This window comes from Panicum virgatum, chromosome 6N (assembly GCF_016808335.1).
Source record: "Panicum virgatum strain AP13 chromosome 6N, P.virgatum_v5, whole genome shotgun sequence".
Taxonomy (NCBI): Eukaryota; Viridiplantae; Streptophyta; class Magnoliopsida; order Poales; family Poaceae; genus Panicum; species Panicum virgatum.
The window spans coordinates 43,934,478-43,957,709 of NC_053150.1; the positions used below are offsets into that span (position 1 = coordinate 43,934,478).

At 47.6% G+C, this 23,232-nt stretch overlaps 1 protein-coding gene and 1 pseudogene across 2 annotated transcripts; one reads left to right on the top strand and one right to left on the bottom strand.

Annotated features, from left to right (window-relative positions):
- Positions 1-3,208: 3,208 nt before the first annotated feature.
- Positions 3,209-4,631, bottom strand: LOC120678195 (annotated as a pseudogene).
- On the top strand, positions 4,407-9,507 carry LOC120678832 (bZIP transcription factor TRAB1-like). Of its 2 annotated transcripts, XM_039960222.1 has the most exons (4): positions 4,408-5,660; positions 5,940-6,011; positions 6,968-6,997; positions 9,135-9,507. In XM_039960222.1, the coding sequence occupies exons 1-4, from the start codon at positions 4,779-4,781 to the stop codon at positions 9,207-9,209; spliced, it is 1,059 nt and encodes a 352-aa protein (XP_039816156.1). In that variant the 5' UTR covers positions 4,408-4,778; the 3' UTR covers positions 9,210-9,507. The 2 variants fall into 2 exon arrangements, with proteins under 2 accessions (XP_039816157.1, XP_039816156.1); XM_039960223.1 differs by lacking the exons at positions 6,968-6,997; positions 9,135-9,507 and adding an exon at positions 6,568-6,917 and having other exon boundaries at positions 4,407-5,660.
- The last annotated feature ends 13,725 nt before the right edge of the window (positions 9,508-23,232 follow it).

The window sequence follows — 23,232 nt, forward strand, 5'->3', positions numbered from 1 at the left end:
ATAGAATTTGCTCTTAATAAGTGTTTTCAGCAAACTGTTGGCTGGCTGCAAAATTCTTGCTTAGTCATGTGTGAGTGATTGCAGTCCTTCGGGCTGCAAACTTTGTTTTGGCTGTAGCCTCTCGAGGTCAAAGCCGGATACTATTTCCATTATCTAAAAAAAGATAGCTTTATATCTCTTGTTGCCGTGTAGGGACGAAGTGACGTATTGTATCACAACAAAAGAAATATTTTGGAAGGAAAAAAAGGGGGAAAGAACGGTGTGCTCATTTCTTGGTGGTATAAAATGGCGTTATATATCTTTTCCCCCGAAACATGTGATTGCTGCCAGGGCGGAGCTAGGATGGTGATTTTTTCATTGTTAGGGGGGGCCAACCATATAAATTTATATAAAAATTTAATCAAAATTAAAATTTGTAGTGCAAATTTGGGGATCATGGGGGGCCAGGCCTCTGCCCGCCCCCTGTCTCCGCGCCCTTATTTGCTGCAAACTCCGAGCGGTCACTCTGCCAATGCCAACCGTATACATATAATTCTCACACATAATTTTCATATCGAATGCTTTTTCGAAAAAAAATCTCACATCGAATGTATGATGGGTTTAAATTAAAATGAAGTGTTTTTCCTTTTCAAAAGAAAATTAAAGTGCTTAATGTGCGCCAAAGTTTGGGGAACGGTTACTCATCATCTCCCGCCCACCTGCTAAGACCTCTTCGCGGCATCTTTGATCTGTACTCCACATGCGTGCGCCACTGCACCGTGGCGCAGCCTTTCGCTTCACGCCAAGAGCATGCGCGCGCGCCCATCCCCGTCGCACATGTTGGCATCCAGGCAGCTTGTTTTTTTTTTTTAAAGAAAAAACCAGGCTCCCTGTTGGAAATCAGATTCCTAAGGGGTGTTTAGTTCTCAAAAAAAAATTACACTACCCACCACATCGAATCTTCAAACACATACATGAAGCATTAAATGTAGTTAAAAAATAATTAATTATACAGTTTAACTGATTAGGACGAGATAAATCTTTTAAGCCTAATTAATTCATAATTGAATATTAATTACAAAATAACAACAAAATGTACTACAGTACTCAAACCCAAACTTTTTCACCAACTAAATACCCCTTAACTCGCCGTCAAAGCTGGTAGACAACGACAAACTGTTAATAAGATTATACTTAACACCCCCAGAGCCTGTTTGAAAGTTTGAATCCCACAAAATTCAACTAAATTCATGCAGGTGTATGAAAAAGGAATTTCAAGTCCCTGATTAGTTCCCAAAAAATTTTGTACAATACCCGTCACATCGAATCTTCGGATTAAATGCAGTTGAAAAAATAACTAATTACACAGTCTAACTGATTAGCACGAGCTGAATCTTTTAAACCTAATTAGTTTATAATTAGATATTATTTGTCAAGTAACAACGAAATATATTACAGTACCAAAACTCAAAATTTTTCACCAACTAAACACTAAATGCTCTGTCCAAACTAGAAAGGAAAATGACTGTAAAATCTTCCCCCGATCTCACCGCCTGATCCTCTGAGCTTACTTTAACTGCCGGATTTTTTTTCTACTGGCAGCAGTGCAGTGCTACCAGTACGGAGCACGAGGCACAGGGAAGCCAAAAAAGGGCACCCCCATGTTACCCCAGATCTGGTAGGTAAGATTAAGGGTGGGAATGTGGAAATGGTTATCCGAATTTTTTATATCCATATTCATATCCGCACCTAATATGAATATCCGTATTCGTATCCGATTGTAATGGGTACTAAAGTGGATATATCCGAATTCATTTTCCCTCATTTTTCTCTATCCGATTCCACATCCGTATTCGACAATATCCGCAACATCCGTATTCGAATAAGAATGAGCACATAGAAAACTATAAAAAATTATATATATAACTAATGATTAGTGACATATTAGTTTTAGTATTAATAATAATGTATTTAGTAGAACTATTTAAGAGTGATCATGAATAAATGACATGTGCTACAAGGTTTAATATTACTAATGATATATAAAGATTAAGTTTAATTAATTTCAATTTAATTAGCTGTGTTTTATATGGATAATCATATTGATTTTAATTTACTTTGGTTTATCCACTTATTGATAAAATTATAAATATACTTTATTCCATTTATTCTTTATAACTATCTATATTTCCATTAAATATTTATTCCTTTACATTTATATCTTTATATTATTAACTATTTAAATATTTATGGATAAATATGTTTTGATGAGATGTCTTTTTCTTAACTACAATAATTACATACTTTAATTCTTATTGTATAATGACTTAGTGATACCTTCGAAATATATTTATAATGAATAAAACAAACGAATATAACTATGTTCCAAATCAAGTAAATATCCGAATTCGAGACATCCGTTTTGCATCGTATCCGACAACATTCGAATTCGTATCCGTATCCGAGTTAAAATGTGGTAAAAAGTACTATCCGAATCTGATTCCATGCGTATCCGATCCGATTCCATCCTTAGGTACGATGCTTCCCGGAAGCCGCCCGCCACGCCACGCAAAACCCCGGCACCACGCGACCAGCTAGCTGATCAATCGGCCCCATGCCGGGCGCGGCCCCACCGGCCGGCCGCACGGCCGCGGCGGCGCCCGCCGGGGATGGCGGCCTCGTGGGTGACTCCTGTTCTTGTCTGGTGGGGGTGTAAAAAAATGGTAAAATTTGTCTACAGAACACTCTCAAAGCGTGATTTTGTGCGTTGCACACTCCACTTCCTGAATTAGTTTGCAGCACACCTTGAGTGGAAAATTTTGTGTGTGGCACATTGACTCCATTAAACAACTTCCTGAATTAGTTCTGAGTGATGAAAGAACATGACCTGAAAAGACTAAAATGTCCCCTGTATTTCCTCCACCGGGACCTTATCCCTTCGATTCCTTATCCATTCACGGTGGAGGAGCAAGACCTAGGGCTGGGGCTGGGACGGCCGCCCCCGCCTGCCGGCCTTCATGCGGAGCCCCCCGCCCCTTTACGCCGAGCCCAGCGCGCGCCGGCGCCGCCTTCACGCCGAGTCCCCTGCGCCCACCCAGTGCGCGCTGGTGCGTTGGCGACGGCGCCGGCCTTGGCGCAGAGCCCGCGCGCGTCTGCGGGGCCACCGGCCTCCCGTCCGTCCGCGACAGCACCGTTCCGCTTGGGCACGCCGAGCTTCCGCCCGTTCGCCCGCGAGGAGGCCGCGCTTCGCCTGATCTGATGTCATCGCATCGATCCCCAATTTCCCGGCGTGGTGTAGGGCGGTGAGATCAGAAGAAGGTGGTGCCGGCGAATCCGCGATGGAGCAGGTTGTGCGCGATGGCATCCCTGGCGTGCTTGGCGGCCTCGGAGTGCACGGAGTTCTCCGGCGTGGTCTCGTCGTCCACGAGCTCGCAGCGGATGGCCGGGTCCACCTCCTCGCCGCGGAGCTCGCAGATGTTGTGGAGCACGCAGCAGGCGCCCAGCACCACGGGGAGGTCCTGCAGCTTCACCTCGGTGCGCTTCTGCATGCACGCCACCGCGCCTTGAGCCGCGCAAAGGCCTCGACGGCGATGCGCCGGAGGTCGCCGACCTTCTCGTTGAAGGCGTGCTGCGTCCACGTCAGGTTGGGTGTGTGTACGGCACCAGCACCCAGTCGGTGAGCGGGTAGCTGGCGCCGCCCACCAACCACGAGTCGCGCATCATCCCGGCCGCCACGCGCTGGTGGAGCATCGACTTTTCTCCAGGACCTGGTCGTCGGGCATGGAGCCCGGCCAGCCGATGCAGACGTCCGTGAAGGCGCCGTCGGGGCCGACGACCCCCTGCAGCGTGGAGTATGATGTCTTCTGATTGCGCTCTGTGTGGCGGCGGTTGAAGTAGGCGGCGACGGAGATCTTGGGCACGATGATGGGGATGTGGGTGGTGTACATGGCACCGACGACCCCGGCACGTGGAAGGCTTTGGAAGGCCTTGTAATATAGCTAGGGACATTTTGATCCTTTTACTTGGCTTTCTCTCACCTTTTAGACTGAAAAAGAATTGTTTAAGAGGTAATGTGCAGCGCACAAAAATAAATATTTAAGGTGTGCTGCAGACTAATTAAGGGAATGAAATACGCAGCACACGAAATCACGTATCGAGAGTAACCTGTAGATAAATTTTCCTAAAAAATGGCTGGCCGCGCCCCCACGTCGCGCGCCCTGATTGGCCGGACGTCGCGTCCGCCCGGGCCGCGTCCTCCGCACGCCGCCACGTAGCGCGCCCCCACGCCCACCCCACTACGGGGCGGCCCCCCGGATCCTCTGCGGGCGGCGCGCGACAGGTGCGGCGCGGCCGTTGGTGGGCGGGCGCAGAGGATCTCGGCGGCAGCGGGCCACTATAGGCACAGCCGCGGGGAGGGGACACCTGTCCCCCGCCGCACTCTGACCCCCGCCCACGCCGCGCGCGTGCACCCCCCGCACCAAGGCGAGCCGAGGCGGCGAGGCGACTAGGCGAGCAGGCGAGACTGGTAGCGCCTGCCTCCGCCCACCGAACCCCACCACCACCACCACCACCGAGGCGGCGGAGGCGGAGGGCGCGCGGGCCGCCACGGCACAGTCCCTTGCCTTCCAATTCGGTCGTCGACTCCCACGCATCGATTGCGCCCGCGCACGCGCCCGCCCCCGCCCCGTCGCTTTGCCGTCTCCGCTCGCGCGCAAGCAACCTATATAGCGCGCCGCGAATCCCGGCCGGCCGGCTTCCTCGTCGTCGTCGCGCCGCGGTGGGAGTGAGGGAGGGGGGAGATGGATCTGAAGGACGGCGAGCGGAGGGGGGCGGCGGGGCCGGGCCCGCTGTCGAGGCAGGGGTCGATCTACTCGCTCACGTTCGACGAGTTCCAGAGCACGCTCGGCGGGATGGGGGGAGGGCTCGGCAAGGACTTCGGCTCCATGAACATGGACGAGCTGCTGCGGAGCATCTGGACCGCCGAGGAGAGCCAGGCCATGGCGTCGGCCTCCGCGGCGGCGGGGGCGCCCGGCGAGGACGGCGCCGCGCTGCAGAGGCAGGGCTCCCTCACCCTGCCGCGCACGCTCAGCGTCAAGACGGTGGACGAGGTCTGGCGGGACTTCGTCCGGGAGGGCCCGCCGCCGGGGACGGCCGCCGGGGCGGAGCCGCAGCCCAGCCGGCAGCCGACCCTCGGGGAGATGACGCTCGAGGAGTTCCTCGTCCGGGCCGGCGTCGTCCGGGACAACCCCGCCGCCGCGGCGATGGCGGCGGCGGTCCCCGCGCAGCCGGTGGCTCCGCGGCCGATCCAGGCGGTCAGCAATGGCGCCTCCATCTTTTTCGGCAACTTCGGGGCCGCCAATGACACCGGGGCGGGCGCGATGGGGTTTGCGCCGATGGGGATTGGGGATCAGGGCATGGGCAACGGGCTCATGCCTGGGGTGGCGGGGATGGCGAGTGCTGCCGTCACTGTGAGCCCGGTGGATACGTCGGTGGCCCAGCTGGACTCCGTGGGCAAGGGGAACGGGGACCTGTCCTCACCCATGGCGCCGGTGCCGTACCCATTTGAGGGAGTGATAAGGGGGAGGAGGAGCGGTGCGGGTGTGGAGAAGGTGGTGGAGCGCCGGCAGAGGAGGATGATCAAGAACAGGGAATCTGCAGCTAGATCCCGTGCCCGGAAGCAGGTAGTACTCTTCTCTAGAATTCTGCCATCTGTCTGTGTTGCATACTAAGTAGCAGCTGTTTCTCCTATTGCAAGTTGATGAGCTAAAATATTGTATTACAATTCTGATAAATCAGAACATTGGCCTTGCCTATGCCATGTTGAAAACGATGGGTACTCGATAAGGTAGTCACTGGTAAAGGCAGGTCTGGGTCTGGCCTAGCATATTGCTGCGTGCAACTTTGATACAAAATCTTTTCCTCTGAGTACATGTCTCAGTGATACCTCTTATGATTTACAGGCATATACCATGGAGTTGGAAGCTGAAGTTCAGAAACTCAAGGAACTGAAGGCAGAGTTGCAGAAGAAGCAGGTATATAACTATATATCATGTTGTACCATTTCTGTACATTTTCCATCATTTGATAGGAAGGAATTTTGACTACATTTGCATGTCTGTCCATTTGCTAACATCACCAGTTATTTCACGGATTTTGGTTGGACAGCAAATGCTTAGTCCTTTACTGAAGTATTTACAGTTACTTGTCCTAAGACTTTGGAAGTTGGTTACTGAGAAGCTGAGAGGACTATTCACTTTGAATTGTTAAACTTTTAAAATGTTCAATTCTTTAGTTAAATCCGTTTGATCAGGTGTTGTGTTGGATCTCACTGAAACAATTTTTTATATGAGCACAACTGAATTGTGGAACAAACTTAAAAGATGAGGCCATTTTAAGAATTGAAGTAAAGTGCCATTTCAATTTAAACAGCCCAACAATTTTCAAAGAAGAAGCACTTTTTTTTCAAAATTGCATGAGCTGGGCTTTAACTGAAAAACTAGGTAACACTTGAGATTAAAACATGAACCTTGTCTCTTAAATATAATATAGATTTTGAACTTCGATAACTACTGCAAAGTCATTGCACAGGTGTTTGCCTTCGAGTTTATTTTAGTGGACCAACTTTTACCTCATCATTATTTTTGAGAGGGGCATAGGATTTGGAGCAATCCCCCCTCATCCGAATTCCAAACAGGGGTGGGTAATCCTATCCCATGCTATTAACTACTGCATCTTCCGCCTCCCCAAAAAATAACTGCCAAATTAAAATGGACACCAGTGCCAGCTTGCAAAATCTGAACTATGGTACTGCAATTGTGGATACACTTTTGTGCCTTAATGAACGACAAAATATATCTTTTAGGAACCATTATTTGTTCTCCAATGTCTACTTTCAAATTCGTGCCCTCATATTCTTTATAAGCATCTCTATAAATAATATTAGCATTTTTTTTAAGTTAGTAATTTTGTTTGTTTTCTCAAATTTCAGGAAGAAATGATGGAAATGCAGAAAAATCAGGTAGTTTTTTTTGGGGTCAAACTTCCATCCTTGATGTTCTTTTTTTTTTTCACCCTGCACTTAATGGATGCATTCTTGTTTTTTTCAACTAGTGAATTCAAGAGTATTTTTCACTCTTCCAATCAGAAGATCGAAGGAAACTAGGCTGTTATCTTTTTTTGTTCATATGAATGCATTGTTTCATAACATTGGTTGAAGTGGTTTTGTGACTTTCTGTTGCTGGTCTATCATTGGATTTCGGTGCGTATGGAAATTAGGGTAGATGTGGTCATTAAAGAATAGTACTATTCATCCAGAAAGTTGCATCTAGATTGTTTGTGGGTTAGTTAACCAAAGTCAGAGGTCAAACCATGCAGCTTTATCTCTGACTCGAATCTATCAGGGAGAGCAAGACCACTTTTATTTTTGTTTTTCAAGGGAGGTGCATAATTTGTAACTGAAAAAGTGATCTTTACAGCATAAGATATGCACGAGAACTTGTGACTGTAGTGGGTCTGCTGTAGGTTTGTTATTTATGGTCCTCTAATAGTTTGATTCACACGTTGAACATGAGCACTTTGGAAAGGTTTAATCTAGCAGCAGCGCTTGGACAAATGCGTCCAAGCAAGAGAGAACCTGTACACTGGTGGGACAGCCTCATCGGTTGTTACACCAGAGGCTTAGGGAGTTTGTGTTCTTGTGACGTACCTGAGAGGCAGCAGCCTTTCTTGAAGGTGGAGAGGAAATAATTATGTCAGGGATGATAATGGCAATCATGTTTATGTGGGCAGCCTAAACGTGTTTATTAGGATGCCGGTTGATTTCGCCATTCCTAGTTAATTACACCACAGAAGGGGAAGCAGAAGTCAGGGTAGGAGGGATAAGTACCGCGTTTAATGTGCCCAACATACTTTTCTGTGCATTGTATTTACACTTCCAATGGATGTAGTTTTAAATACTGATTTCTGATTATGGTTCACTCACTTAACACAAAGCAAAAATCTCGTAAGACTCATAGAATGATTCAGAATGGAATCTTGTTTTAGAATCTTGGTTTAAATTTTGGCCACACTAGTCTGCTAAAGAGTAAAGACTATTATAAGGCTACATATTTTGCAAGCTTTGTCGTGGAACATATTTCACACATATTATCATTCTATATTTCTATTACACATTTAGGACGTACTGAGCACAGGAACCAACGTGCCAGGCATATGTGGTTCTGCTAGCTTTAGGGTGGCTGACTTGTGTGCCTGACATACCAGCTCATGCCAACAAGTATAATTTTCTGATAATGTATAGAAAGTATGTATATTTTTTTATAATGGCGATACAATATGTGTAGCGTGACAATAATTTTGAGCAGAAGTGTAGTTCTCTGAAATTTCCTTAGAACTGCTAGCAGAAAACCGAAACCCTACTATCTTTTACAATTTTTGTTTTTACTGACTAAATGTATCATATTGGTAACTCCATGATGTCATGCAACCCTTGAACACACTAAATGGGAAAATTTTGAATAGACTACAGTGACTTTGAGTGTGTTTTCTTCAATGGGTACTTTGAACTCTGTAATGCCCTAGAATAAACGTTACCATATGTCAGCTCTAGCAAAAATTATGTGATTTTTGTTTGTTTTGCAAAAATGAATAAACGTTGGTTTACTACAGCCTTAAACCTTCTTTTCCCTTACAATGTTCCAGTATAGTCATCAAGAGTTTACGTCACCTTTCTGTTTTGATCACTTGGAGGTTTGATATATCCATGAGTTTCTTATATACATAAAGCTTTGGATATATCATACACTCCATTATGTTATGTGTATGTTAAGTAGTCGTGCCGTCCATTTGTCATGGTAAGTGGTATTATGGTAAGGTTATCGCAATAACTAGATCAACTTAGCCGTTTGTCTGGCAAATATTGCCTCGTTGCAGAATGCAGAGTCCAGTTGTAAATAGGTCTGATGGCATCATGGTGCATGGCTCTTGCATGCGTTTCAGTTTTTTGGGTGTTCTGTTTTGTAGTTTTTCTTTTCTTTGCAATCCTTGTACTGTCCATAAAGTTTACTCTTTATTTGCAAATCCTCTTGCACATATATATGCACATGGTACTATTGTCTTGTTTAGATAACTGATCACAAGACTTGTTCTCCAAACAGGTCCTGGAAGTGGTCAGCAATCCATATGCACAGAAGAAACGCTGCCTGCGAAGAACATTGACAGGTCCATGGTAACTGGGTGATGATCGGACTTGACAATATTTAACATTATGGTACTTGTACATATCGTCAGGATTTGGTGAACCCAAATTTCTGTTGTATATTAGTGATCAACAGAGTCTGAGTGTACCAGTGCTTAACTTTCTTATCCTGTCACTATGCCTCCTTGAGTCTGTCGGCTTTATTGTGCTTCTGTGCCTTCATGCTCCTTTGTATACCCTGATGAGCGATAGTCCAATAGTACCTGTTGTATGATTTCATAGGAAGGTCGATGGATATTAGTATCAGGCATCAATTGTGTTCTCTAAGAGAAGCTCTGGGGCGTCTTGCAGCTTATTGATGCTTACTAGAAATGACTTTGAACTGCATCTGTTCCAGAAGTTGCAGACGGGGGAACTCAATTTGATAATTTAGGGCATAAAGTGGCAAGATTCTGGACTGCAGTCTGAACCCTCTTGGCTCAAGTCATAGAATCGACCTTATGGGATATCCAGGAAGCACCTAATATGTAGTCGAGTTGAATTCACAAGGGACTCTTTGGCAGTGACATCTGGAGCTCGTTGTTGATAATTACATTGAATGTTATAAGATTTAGGTTGGAAGTCTGAAGGCTTGGATCCTGTCATTAGACTGAAGCTTCTCTTGGTCATACAATTAGCATGCACAGGTATTCCAATGTGCGATTTACATGCCATTGGCTATGTTTCTGTTCTCAGAGTTGAGATTTTACAGCACTCTGTTGGTATCTGATTGGGAGCTGCTGGTTTTAGCTTCGAAGTCCGAAGCGTTGGGCCATGTCATATGACTGAACTGATACCTGGGGAAGGCCGGAAAAAGTAACCATCAGAGATGTATACAGTCCATGCTTACTACCCTCTGAGATGATGCGGATGGTATTTGCAAGTTTTAGGATTGAAGTCTGAAGATTTGATTCCGGCTTGCCATAAACTGAACTGATACCAAAAGGAGTAATAAACCTTTCGGATGCTTCCGTTCCAACACATTCTTTGATCAGCGCTGGACTTGTGCACATCTGCTACGGTCTCCCTTCAGAGAAGTGTAAGGCATTTCTGCATGTGGACTGCGCTTTGGAGGCTTGTATTCGCCTTCGCCTACACCTTCTTGTGATGACTGATGGCTCTGCCGCTGCGTAACCGTGCATCGCCGCTACGGCACTGGAGAACTAGGCCCCGTAGTCATAGTCAGCGACGGGAACACAACAAGAACACTTGCCTCAATCACACGAGCTCCACTGGCCTCCGGGCCGCCAAAACGACACCACTTGAATGCCAAGCGCTCGCGCTCAGAAAAGCCGTCGATCTCACCGTGGTTTCCCATCACGGGCAAGCAGCTAAACGCCTCGCGCTACAGTCCAACTCGATAGCGGGAGGATGATGGCACGCGGTGATCTTCACCGGGGCCGGCCGGTCGTGCAAGTGATTTCCAACGGGAAAGGCGGACAGGAACCTGCCACCGCGGCGGAGAACGACCCCTTCGCCTCACCGGTGCACGGCGGGCCGGGCAACTCGCACCGGAACAGAGCAGAACAGAACCTGGGCAACTCTTTCTTCCTCTGAAGTGGGTCTCTTCCATGCGTTCTGTTCTTCCCTGTTCCTCCAAACCTGGTTGCCCAGGCAGGTCCCTTACGTCCCAGTACCCTGTCATGACCATGCCCTGCCATCCAGTCTTTCTTGATGCGCTCCTCGATCCTCAATTCCTCGTGGCCCCAAACAGCATGTCCCGATGTCCACGTCATGTACATTTCGTGGTGCTGATCCGCAATAAAGCTTTGGATGTTGATGAGATCCAGATATGGCACCAAGCTTTGGTTGCCTACCGGCCGGGCAGATCAGCTCATGGCCATGACCAGCAGCCAACGCTGCTACTAGTAGGTAGTAGCTGCTAGTGGTGCTAGCCTGCTACCAGCCATGGCGTAGATGCCCCACGAACAGGTACCCGCTCGATCGATCGGCCTAACCGTTCACGCACAGTCCCTGTCCGGAGGCCGGAGGGGAGCGCGGGGTCGCCGTGCCGGGGGGCGAACGCTGGGCCCTGGCGGCGGAACACGGTCCGATGCGCGCGGCACCACCCTCGTGTCCCCTAAGCGCCGGGACACGGCGAGCCCACCACCGCGAGACACGGCCCGGCCGGTGTCGCTCGCTGGCGACGCGCCATCGTATCGGAAGCGAGCCGTCGCTTTCCGCGCGCGGGTCCGTCGGTCTCATCGGTCGGCCCCTCGCCGTCGTCCGGCGACGCGCAACCGGACGGGCGACGGCGACCGGCGGCTGACCGGGAGCGCAAGATCCCCGCCGGCGACCGGATCGGGTAGATTTGGATGGTCGTCGCGGGATAGGGACGGAAACTTTTGGGGATGCACAGTACAGCGGCGGATGCTTTCCTGAGGGCCGCGCTGGACTGCCATGTTCCGATGGAGCAGGCCACAGTCGTCGATCGGGGCGTTGCCGCCGCCGGGTGCTCGTGATTGCCGGTCGCTCGGACTCTCCTATCGGAATCCGGAGAGATCAGTTCGTCACCATACCGACTGCTCGTAGACTGGCGACAGCCACTACATGTACTGTACCAGTACCTGCGTGCGCCGTACCTCATCGTCCACTGTCGCCGGCATGCACTGTAGCCGCTTACCCTGAGCCGTCCACGCGGCGCTGGCTGCTGCTGCATGCACCCGCACGTGCGTGGCGCGGCATGGCCAGTTCCCTCGGCGGCCGCCGGCGCCGATCGATCCGCGATCCTCGCGCCACCAACTGTTCCGGATCGGATAGGACGGCAGCGGGCAGAGGCTGATCAGGCGCGTCGCGGTGGCTGGCGGTGGCCGCCGGCAAGCGAGCCCCCGACCGCCGACGCCGGGGCCCGCGCGGCGACGAGATGCCTTCCCGTCCTCTGTAGCCCAGGCTGTACGGATCGGAGCACGGGAAAAATGATTGGCGCATCTCTTGTTGATCGATCATGCGCCATGGCTCTCTCCTGTCTCCTCCATGGAGTCGTCGGCGCGGCCGGAGTACTCCAAGATCGTGTCGGGTCGCGATGCAAGTTGCGACTTGAGACGAGGGCCGAGAGAGACTTCCGGATGCAAGTACATGTCCCAGGCAGGTAGGGTCCCGGAGGGCGCGGTGGTCGTCGCGCCGGCTCGTGGGACCACCCGTCCCTCGTGGCGGGCATCTGGGGACCAGGGCAGGCGCACGTGAAGCTGGGGGCGGGGGGGATTCGTGGGGCTGCGCAAGCGCAACGCATGCGGTGGCCGTGCGCGCGAGGCCGCCCGCAACGGTCGGCTCCACGTGCGGCGGGTGGTAAGGATGGATTGAGATACCATACGCATGAATTTGGATTCAAATGTCATTTTTTACCATATTTTAATCCGGATATGAATGCGAATGCGGATCTTATCGGATACGAATATAAAACGGATAGTTCGAATCCGAATACCTTCTCAATTTAAAACATAGAGCTATCACGAGTATCAATTTATTTTGTCAATAATTTTATTGTAGATCAGAATCATTATACAAGTAGAAAGTAAAGGATTAGAAGATAGCTAATAAAAAAGAATATAATTATCTAGATATAGCTTTTATATTAAATATATAATACTAATTTTAAATGTAAAATAAATAAATATTTAAATACTTAATAATTAAGATATATAAAAAATATTTCATCATTAAATGAATAATTAATTTGACTTGTATAAAATAATTTTATCATGAAATAAATATATTAAATAGTTAAAGTTAATTTTTATATCATTACTAATTTAAATAAATATATTATTAGTCATCTAGATTTCTAAATGATTTAAATAGTGTACATCATTAAGTAATTAGGTATAGAGATAAGTTTAAAATTGTCTCACTAATCATTTTTTCTTTGCAGATACGGACGGATACGGATGTGATCGGATATTTCTCGAATATGAATATGGAATCGGATAGAGAAAAATTCTCAAAGTCGAATTCGGATATATCCATATAACATTCATATTAAAATCGAATACGAATACGGACATTCATATTAACATTTTAAACGGATACGAATACGAATAATTCGGATATTCCGCCATCCATATCCATCCTTACGGGTGGTGCCGCTGTCCGAATGAACCAACGGACCGGCCCGGCCGGCTCGGGGTCGACGCGTCGGCTGGCGGCGGGCCCACCGTTCCCGGTGCCTGTCAGTATCCGGCACGCACGAGGCACAGAGCAGCTTGCTCTCGCACAGTCGCACAGCACCTTCGCGGATGACTGGGATCGAGTTGTTCACACGGCGAGCGAACGCAGGTGCGCAGCCCCCGATGGCTCGGGCACGTGCGGCGGGTGGTAAGGATGGATTGAGATACGATACGCATGAATTTGGATTCGAATGTCATTTTTTACCATATTTTAATCCAGATACGAATGCGAATGCGGATCTTATCGGATACGAATATAAAACGGATAGTTCGAATCCGAATACCTTCTCAATTTAAAACATAGAGCTATCACGAGTATCAATTTATTTTGTCAATAATTTTATTGTAGATCAGAATCATTATACAAGTAGAAAGTAAAGGATTAGAAGATAGCTAATAAAAAAGAATATAATTATCTAGATATAGCTTTTATATTAAATATATAATACTAATTTTAAATGTAAAATAAATAAATATTTAAATACTTAATAATTAAGATATATAAAAAATATTTCATCATTAAATGAATAATTAATTTGACTTGTATAAAATAATTTTATCATGAAATAAATATATTAAATAGTTAAAGTTAATTTTTATATCATTACTAATTTAAATAAATATATTATTAGTCATCTAGATTTCTAAATGATTTAAATAGTGTACATCATTAAGTAATTAGATATAGAGATAAGTTTAAAATTGTCTCACTAATCATTTTTTCTTTGCAGATACGGACGGATACGGATGTGATCGGATATTTCTTGAATATGAATATGGAATCGGATAGAGAAAAATTCTCAAAGTCGAATTCGGATATATCCATATAACATTCATATTAAAATCGAATACGAATACGGACATTCATATTAACGTTTTAAGCGGAATACGAATAATTCGGATATTCCGCCATCCATATCCATCCTTAGCGGGTGGAGCCGCTGTCCGAATGAACCAACGGACCGGCCCGGCCGGCTCGGGGTCGACGCGTCGGCTGGCGGCGGGCCCACCGTTCCCGGTGCCTGTCAGTATCCGGCACGCACGAGGCACAGAGCAGCTTGCTCTCGCACAGTCGCACAGCACCTTCGCGGATGACTGGGATCGAGTTGTTCACACGGCGAGCGAACGCAGGTGCGCAGCCCCCGATGGCTCGGGCACGTGCGGCGGGTGGTAAGGATGGATTGAGATACGATACGCATGAATTTGGATTCGAATGTCATTTTTTACCATATTTTAATCCGGATACGAATGCGAATGCGGATCTTATCGGATACGAATATAAAACGGATAGTTCGAATCCGAATACCTTCTCAATTTAAAACATAGAGCTATCACGAGTATCAATTTATTTTGTCAATAATTTTATTGTAGATCAGAATCATTATACAAGTAGAAAGTAAAGGATTAGAAGATAGCTAATAAAAAAGAATATAATTATCTAGATATAGCTTTTATATTAAATATATAATACTAATTTTAAATGTAAAATAAATAAATATTTAAATACTTAATAATTAAGATATATAAAAAATATTTCATCATTAAATGAATAATTAATTTGACTTGTATAAAATAATTTTATCATGAAATAAATATATTAAATAGTTAAAGTTAATTTTTATATCATTACTAATTTAAATAAATATATTATTAGTCATCTAGATTTCTAAATGATTTAAATAGTGTACATCATTAAGTAATTAGATATAGAGATAAGTTTAAAATTGTCTCACTAATCATTTTTTCTTTGCAGATACGGACGGATACGGATGTGATCGGATATTTCTTGAATATGAATATGGAATCGGATAGAGAAAAATTCTCAAAGTCGAATTCGGATATATCCATATAACATTCATATTAAAATCGAATACGAATACGGACATTCATATTAACGTTTTAAGCGGAATACGAATAATTCGGATATTCCGCCATCCATATCCATCCTTAGCGGGTGGAGCCGCTGTCCGAATGAACCAACGGACCGGCCCGGCCGGCTCGGGGTCGACGCGTCGGCTGGCGGCGGGCCCACCGTTCCCGGTGCCTGTCAGTATCCGGCACGCACGAGGCACAGAGCAGCTTGCTCTCGCACAGTCGCACAGCACCTTCGCGGATGACTGGGATCGAGTTGTTCACACGGCGAGCGAACGCAGGTGCGCAGCCCCCGATGGCTCGGGCACGAGGACGCGTCTAGTTTTACGGTTCCCCAACCACCCATGGATCATTGTTCGCGGGTGCCGAGTTGCCGACGGCCTGCCGCTGATCGAAGAGCGCGCGGCGCGCAGGCGGTGGAATCCCATAGATGGTTCGTGGAACAACTTTGGATGCATGCATATGGCACGTGATGGAACAAACGGAAACGGCTATCCCGATGTGCTCCGTCGCTCAACGCTCGGAATCTGTCCTCGTCGCTCAACGCTCGGAATCTGTCCTCCTCCAGTCAGCCTCATCTGGATGTGTGCGTTTTTCATGCGCGTGTGCTGACAAACCGCACACAATAATATCGCTCGCTCCAACTAATCTCCACAAGAACTACATACCCTAGTTCAGTATAGCCCTAGATCCAACCAGAGCCGGCTTTGACATTTTGGTGGCTCGGTGCGGAATAAAAAATGAAGACCCCCGTTCACTATAAAAATATAAGAAGTCAAATTGGTGGTCAGGCATGATAAATAGGCGGCGAATTGGTGATCTACAGAATGCGGCGGTGTCTCATGAGAAAGTAAAGGAGGCACCGAGGCGTGTGGCTGGGCAGATGGTGGGGGAGTTATCGATTGATTCCTCTCTGTTAGGCCTAATCTCTATGTAAACCTATAATAACTGGGCTTTGTTGGCACTTGCGATTTTTTTTACACCAAAGCAACTCGTTGCTTTATTCATCCAACAGGTTAGAGATTTCACACTCAAACGATACGGGTTACAAAGTGTGGGAGAGGTCTTGCCAAATAATTGAATGATTCGGGTCCCTTTCAACACCTAAACGAGTTAGTTTCTGAGCACAACTGTTACTTGTGACTTAATAGGTCTCTTAACATAGTAATTTTTGGTGGCCCCCAATTTTTTGAGGCCCGATGAGATCGCACCGTCCGCACTGCCCCAGGGCCGGCCCTGGATCCAACTCCTCATGATGGACCAACACATGCAAGCTGATTCAAAATCACCCTTGTGTCAGAGGGACATTTGCCCCCCTACCACACACACAAATTAGCACTTGCGACTTTTTTTTATACCAAAACAGCTCATTGCTTTATTCATCCAACTTGTCAGAGATGTCACAAGTGCGGGAGAGGTCATGCCAAATACTTGAATAATTTGGGTCTCTTTCAACACCTAAACGAGCTAGTTTCTGAGCATAACGGTTCCTTGTGACTTAATAGATCTCTTAGCATAGCAATTTTTGGAGGCCCCCAATTTTTTTAGGCCCGATGAGGTCGCACCGTCCGTACTGCCCGAGGGCCGGCCCTAGATCCAACTCCTCATGATAGACCAACACATCCAAACTGATTCAAAACCACCCTTGTGTTAGAGGGACATTTGCCCCCCTACCACGCACACAAATTAGCACTTGCGACTTTTTTTCATACCAAAGCAGCTCATTGCTTTATTCATCCAACTTGTCAGAGATGTCACAAGTGTGGGAGAGGTCATGCCGAATACTTAAATGATTTGGGTCTCTTTCAACACCTAAACGAGCTAGTTTCTGAGCATAACGGTTACTTGTGACTTAATAGATCTCTTAGCATAGCAATTTTTGGAGGCCTCCAATTTTTTTAGGCCCGATGAGGTCGCACCGTCCGCACTACCCGAGGGCCGGCCCTGGATCCAACTCCTCATGATAGACCAACACATGCAAACTGATTCAAAACCACCCTTGTGTTAGAGGAACATTTACCCCCTACCACGCACACAAATTAGCACTTGCGACTTTTTTTTATACCAAAGCAGCTCATTGCTTTATTCATCCAATTTGTCAGAGATGTCACAAGTGTGGGAGAGGTCATGCCGAATACTTGAATGATCTAGGTCTCTTTCAACACCTAAACGAGCTAGTTTCTGAGCATAACGGTTACTTGTGACTTAATAGGTCTCTTAGCATAGCAATTTTTGGAGGCCTCCAATTTTTTTAGGCCCGATGAGGTCGCACTGTCCGCACTGCCCCAGGGCCGGCACTGAATCCAACTCCTCATGATGGACCAACACATGCAAACTGATTCAAAACCACCCTTGTGTCAGAGGGACATTTCCCCCCTACCACACACACAAATTAGCACTTGCGACTTTTTTTATACCAAAGCAGCTCTTTGCTATATTCATCCAACTGGTCGGAGATGTCACAAGTGTGGGGGAGGTCATGCCAAATACTTGATTGATTCGGGTCCCTTTCAACACCTAAACGAGCTAGTTTCTGAGCACAACTTGTACTTGTGACTTAATAGGTCTCTTAACATAGCAATTTTTGGAGGCCCCCAATTTTTTGAGTCCCGATGTGGTCGCACCGTCCGCATTGCCCCAGGGCCGGCCCTGGATCCAACTCCTCATGATGGACCAACACATGCAACAATTCATCAAGGAAAAACTGATTCAAAACCACCCTTGTGTCAGAGGGACATTTGCGCACCCTACCACGCACACAAATTAGCACTTGCGATTTTTTTATACCAAAGCAGCTCATTGCTTTATTCATCCAATTGGTCAGAGATGTCACAAGTGTGGGAGAGGTCATGCCAAATACTTGAATGATTTGGGTCCCTTTCAACACCTAAACGAGCTAGTTTCTGAGCACAACTGTTACTTGTGACTTAATAGGTCTCTTAGCATAGCAATTTTTGGTGGCCCCCAATTTTTTTAAGTCTCGATGTGGTCGCACCATCCGCACTGCCCCAGGGCCGGTTCTGGATCCAACTCCTAATGATGGACCAACACATGCAACAATTCATCTAGGAAAAACTGATTCAAAACCACCCTTGTGTCAGAGGGACATTTGCCCTCCCCCCACCACGCACACAAATTAGCACTTGCGACTTTTTTTTATACCAAAGCAGCTCATTGCTTTATTCATCCAACTGGTCAGAGATGTCACACTCAACAATACGGGTTACGAAGTGTGGGAGAGGTCATGCCAAATACTTGAATGATTCGGGTCCCTTTCAACACCTAAACGAGCTAGTTTCTTAGCAAACTGTTACTTGTGACTTAATAGGTCTCTTAGCATAGCAATTTTTGGAGGCCCCAATTTTTTGAGTCCTGATGTGGTTGCACCGTCCGCACTGCCCCAGGGCCGGCCCTGGATCCAACTCCTCATGATGGACCAACACATGCAACAATTCATCAAGGAAAAACTGATTCAAAACCACCCTTGTGTCTGAGGGTAATTTGCCCCCCCTCCCCCCACGCACACAAATTAGATCATACAAAAACTACTTCCTTTATCCGATCTATTGGTCACCGTCTCATTGTAGCTTACCGAGAAACAAAACGTTGAGGAAAAACTGATTCAAAACCACCCCCACCCCGCACACAAATTAGACCATGCAAAAACTACTTCCTTTATCGGATCTATTTGTCACCATCTCATTTGTAGCTTACCGAGAATACACACATATCTTGTATCCATTAATTAGCGAATACATATACAAGTTTCTTATGTTCACTCTGATTCATCAGATGCGATTATTATATTAACCATAAATTCTAAGACACTCGAGATAAAAATAGCACAAATACTTACACTACCATATCAAGATCACAAGCAACATCAACCAATTGTTCTCCCTTCCTCCATTACTGTTGCCTAACACTACTAGAAAAATGGCTTAAGGCACCGGATGAAAGTGCCCTTTGGTACCTCCATTACTGTTGCCTAATAACCCTCTTCTTCTCTAACTCCGGCCGTCATCAAATCCCCCTCCTGCTCCAGCGAGCCCCCCCGAGGAGTAAATTGAACTTTTCTCTATTAAGAATGCGATGAATATAATCTAACAAAGTAGCCCCCACAATGAGCTGTACACCGCCTTTGCTAGCTAAAAGAATTAGTTGGAGGATTTACAAAGAATATGAAAAAAAAGGGTATATTGTCCAAAGGATAGCACAGTTGATGATGCTCATATATACAAACACGATCGACCTCACTTATCTTGAGATTGACGAAGTAACCTCAGTCATCTTAGTACCAATGCGTGTGTGATGCCTGCTAGCTACTAAAGCCTCTGCTGCATCGGGCCGGATTACATCGATGTGGTCCAGGAATAGTGTGGCAATTTTAATCTCCATTCAGGGAAAAAACAAAAGGTATTGGGACAACCCGTTCGTCTCGTTATGCTTTTCCCCTGGGGTGCATCCAACCATAAACAATTCAGCACTCGGTTAGACAAGAACGAAAAAGTACACGAAGCGTGTGCATCGATCACCATCCCATCCAAATCATGTCTAGATCGAGTTCATCACCCGTTCGTGACTGTGGTCCAGGCGTATTGCCACGCTTTCATGTCCAGTTCGTGCTCCCCCGTCGAGCGAGCAAGCCAAACCTTGGACACGCTTTTACACCCAAAAAACCCCGTCCCGCGACAGAAATCCGCGTGCGCGAGCGCTCCGAAAGAACTCCGTCGGCGGCAGGGACGGCAGTCGGCAGATGAGTGTTGGAGCAGGACCACAGGAAAGACCTGAAGGATTCGACGTAAACAACGCAGGGAATCCTTGCAGTTGCAGTGCTTGATCGATCCGCGTTGGCTCGCGCGCTCGTTTGCGACAAGCTAGCGTTTCCACTTTCTTGGTGTTTTTGGAGGCTTGGACGGACACCATAGGACATGCAAGGACCCTCCGTCCTGCAATCATAGCGGTGCATCATATGCACGCATGATACCCGTCAACTAACACGATGCTCTTCGCATGTCGTCCTTACCAACGCAAAGGATTAGGACTACTAATCAATAACGCATTACATCCTATAGTACTAGGCAGCTTTAGTAGTTAGAAGCTGTAGAGTTTGATTATTAACTCATACATACATTTTCCACATTTGTACTAGCTAGTACTACTATGCCAATTGGATGGATCCGATCTGCTCTATGGTTGGCTTAAGGCCTTATTTGTTTTTTATTATAATTGACTTCTCAGGGGAAATAAACGATAATCTCAACAAATGTTTCGCTTATTTTCGCTTATATGGTAATCCGCTTCAGAGATTTGAACTACGAGAAACGAGAAACGAGAATTGAGAAGCGAGAAAATCTTCGCTTCTCTCGGACACACTTAGATTATAAGCTGAGCGAAAACAAACAGGGCCTAAGAGTTGAGTGAATCATAAATCCTGAACCTTAATCTTGTAGTGATGTGCAGATTCGCCACTGAATTTTGCAATCTTCTTTTTTACAGAGGTATCGTTTTTTTTTTTGCCGTTTTCTAGTGGTGTGCTGGCAATAATAACAATGCAAAAGCAGTGGCAACATTTGTCCCTCGCGGTTCAGTTGATCTCGTTAGCAGTAAAAAGTTGGGCGCCTGGGCAGGGGCGGGCCCAGAATTTTGAACATGGGTATTCAAAATCTCAATGGGTAAAAGATTTTTTTTGCAACCTAAACCTTTATTTTTGGCCGGTATCCATAAAAAAATATTAGCCTGCATAATTTATTATAGCATCGAATAGTTCAAATTGAGTAATTATATAATATATGAAACTACTACCAATTATATCCAGAAAGTTTTTTCTTCTGCTGTGTTGACCAATGAACGAGTCGAGAATCATATCTAAAATTTACAATGACAACAAACATAAAAAGGAAGAAATGAAGAAGAGCAAATCTTATTAATCATTTCTTTTGTTTTCTTTTCACGAAGATAACCCTGGCTACTGCCCTTGCAACAGTGGCGGAGCTACGGCTTGTTATCGGGGTCCGCCAACCCCCACAAATTTTGAGGAAATCAGTGCAAATTATTGTAGCTAGCTGTTAATGATCCCATCCTCTTCTACATAAGACCCCGGTGCTCTCGTGATCTAGCTTCGCCCCTGCCTTGCAAAACTACTAGAAAACCAAACAAAAAACTTGCAACCAAGGTGGACCACAATCATGAAGAACTGACTAATAAGCTACTTAATAATAAGAGAAAGAGAACGACTTGAATTATCTCGCTGGCTGCCTGGCTCACTCGCAGCTCGTGGCTTTGGTGCCGCCGACCACCGCGGAGCTGCAGAGCCCCCACGGGCCTAGCGCGCGCTCGCCGCTCGGCTGCCGCTAGCCCCGCGGAGGTGCGTAGCCCCTGCGAGCCTAGCGCGTGCTGCTTTGCTGCCGCCGGCCCACAGAGGTGTGAATCCCTTGCTGGCTGCGCACGCGTGCGCCATGAAGCTCTCCACACTCGGCTGCTGCCAGCCTACCACCCAGCGCGGAGGCGCGGAGCCCTAGTGGTGGTGGGGCCTAGTGCGTGGACGTGCTGGAGTTGCTCGGACTCCACCGGCCGCGCACTGCGCTGGGAGCGCTGGAGTTGATCGTAGGGTAGAATTGGGCCATTGGGCCGTCGGTTAGGGGCAAGGGAAGGTGGGATAGTATCATTTTTGAGCCGAAGGAGAGGAGGTTGATTGGGCTGCTATTACATGTCCTTTTTCGATTTTTGAATATATACACATGTTATATACTATATGTATAAATTTTTCTTACCAAAATAATGGGTATTCAGTTGAATACCCTTGAATTGAGTTGGGCCCGCCCTTGCGCCTGGGTTTTTTTACTCGCAAATTAGCAGGACCTCAAGCGTAAATGCTACTACCGTACATGCAAAGAAGAGTAAGAAACTCCCGTTGTGGCGGACAGTCCCAAGTGGAAAGGCCGGGCACAACGCTGAAGCTACAGCCTACAAGAGTACTAGCTGCTAGTAGCTGTTACCTCCTCTGACGACCATTAACATGTCAAACAAAGGAACAATTTGACAGGATCAAGTTTAATAAAAAAAAGAGAGTACAGGATATTACCGCGCTGCTCCAATTTTTAATCCCCTAGTTGCAGCGTAAACGAAGCTGGGTTTAACCTAGTTTAAGCGGGACGGAAGCTGTGATCCATCCGCCTCTGCTTTGCCGCACCTCCCGGGTTCAAAAATTCACGGAACCTCTCGGAGCTCCCGACCAACGCTCGCAGCGAAGTACTCGGAACCCCGGCAGCAGCCAGCGTGCGTGCATGTCGCCGTCCTCCCCTCTCCTGCTTCCGTCAAAGCTGGCGGCGACAGCTTTGGAGGCGAACGAGTACGAGCCCCGGGCCCTGCCGCTCCGCGCGCGCAGCCTTCGCCAGCCATTTCAAATCGAATCCAACCAAACCAACGGTCGAGATACGGCGGCGGGCAGCCTCGGCCTGGCGGTGGGGAGACCGGCGCCGCAGGGCGCCAGCCAGGACCACCGCCACGCCGGGCACGCCAAGCGGTCGCTGTTCCGCCAAAGGCCGCGGCTCCGCTTTCCGCGACGCCGCGCGGCGCGCGCAGAGGGGCAGGGCAGGGCGGGCGCACGCCGCCCGCCGCGTTGAACCGAGATGGCGCGCCGGCGCCGCAGCACCCCCCCCAGACCTGTCGCTCTCAGTCCTCACGCGCGGCGTGGTGACGGGGCGAGGTGGGAACGCGATGCTGCGCCCTAGCACGCGCGCGGCCGCCAGCCGCACGGAGGCGCCGGCGCGGCGGGCGGGCAGCGCCGCAGAGGCAGGCGCGCGCGACACGACCGCGCGGCTCCCGAGGGCCTGCCAGCCGGCCGCTCCCTCCCCCCGGCCGCGCGCGTGTGCGTGCGTGCGCGCGCTCGCTTTGCCTCCGCGGGCCCGCGGCAACGGAACAACGAACAAGGCTGCTCTTTTCCCCCTGTGGCCGAGCAGAGGCTGTACGAAAAGGGTGCGA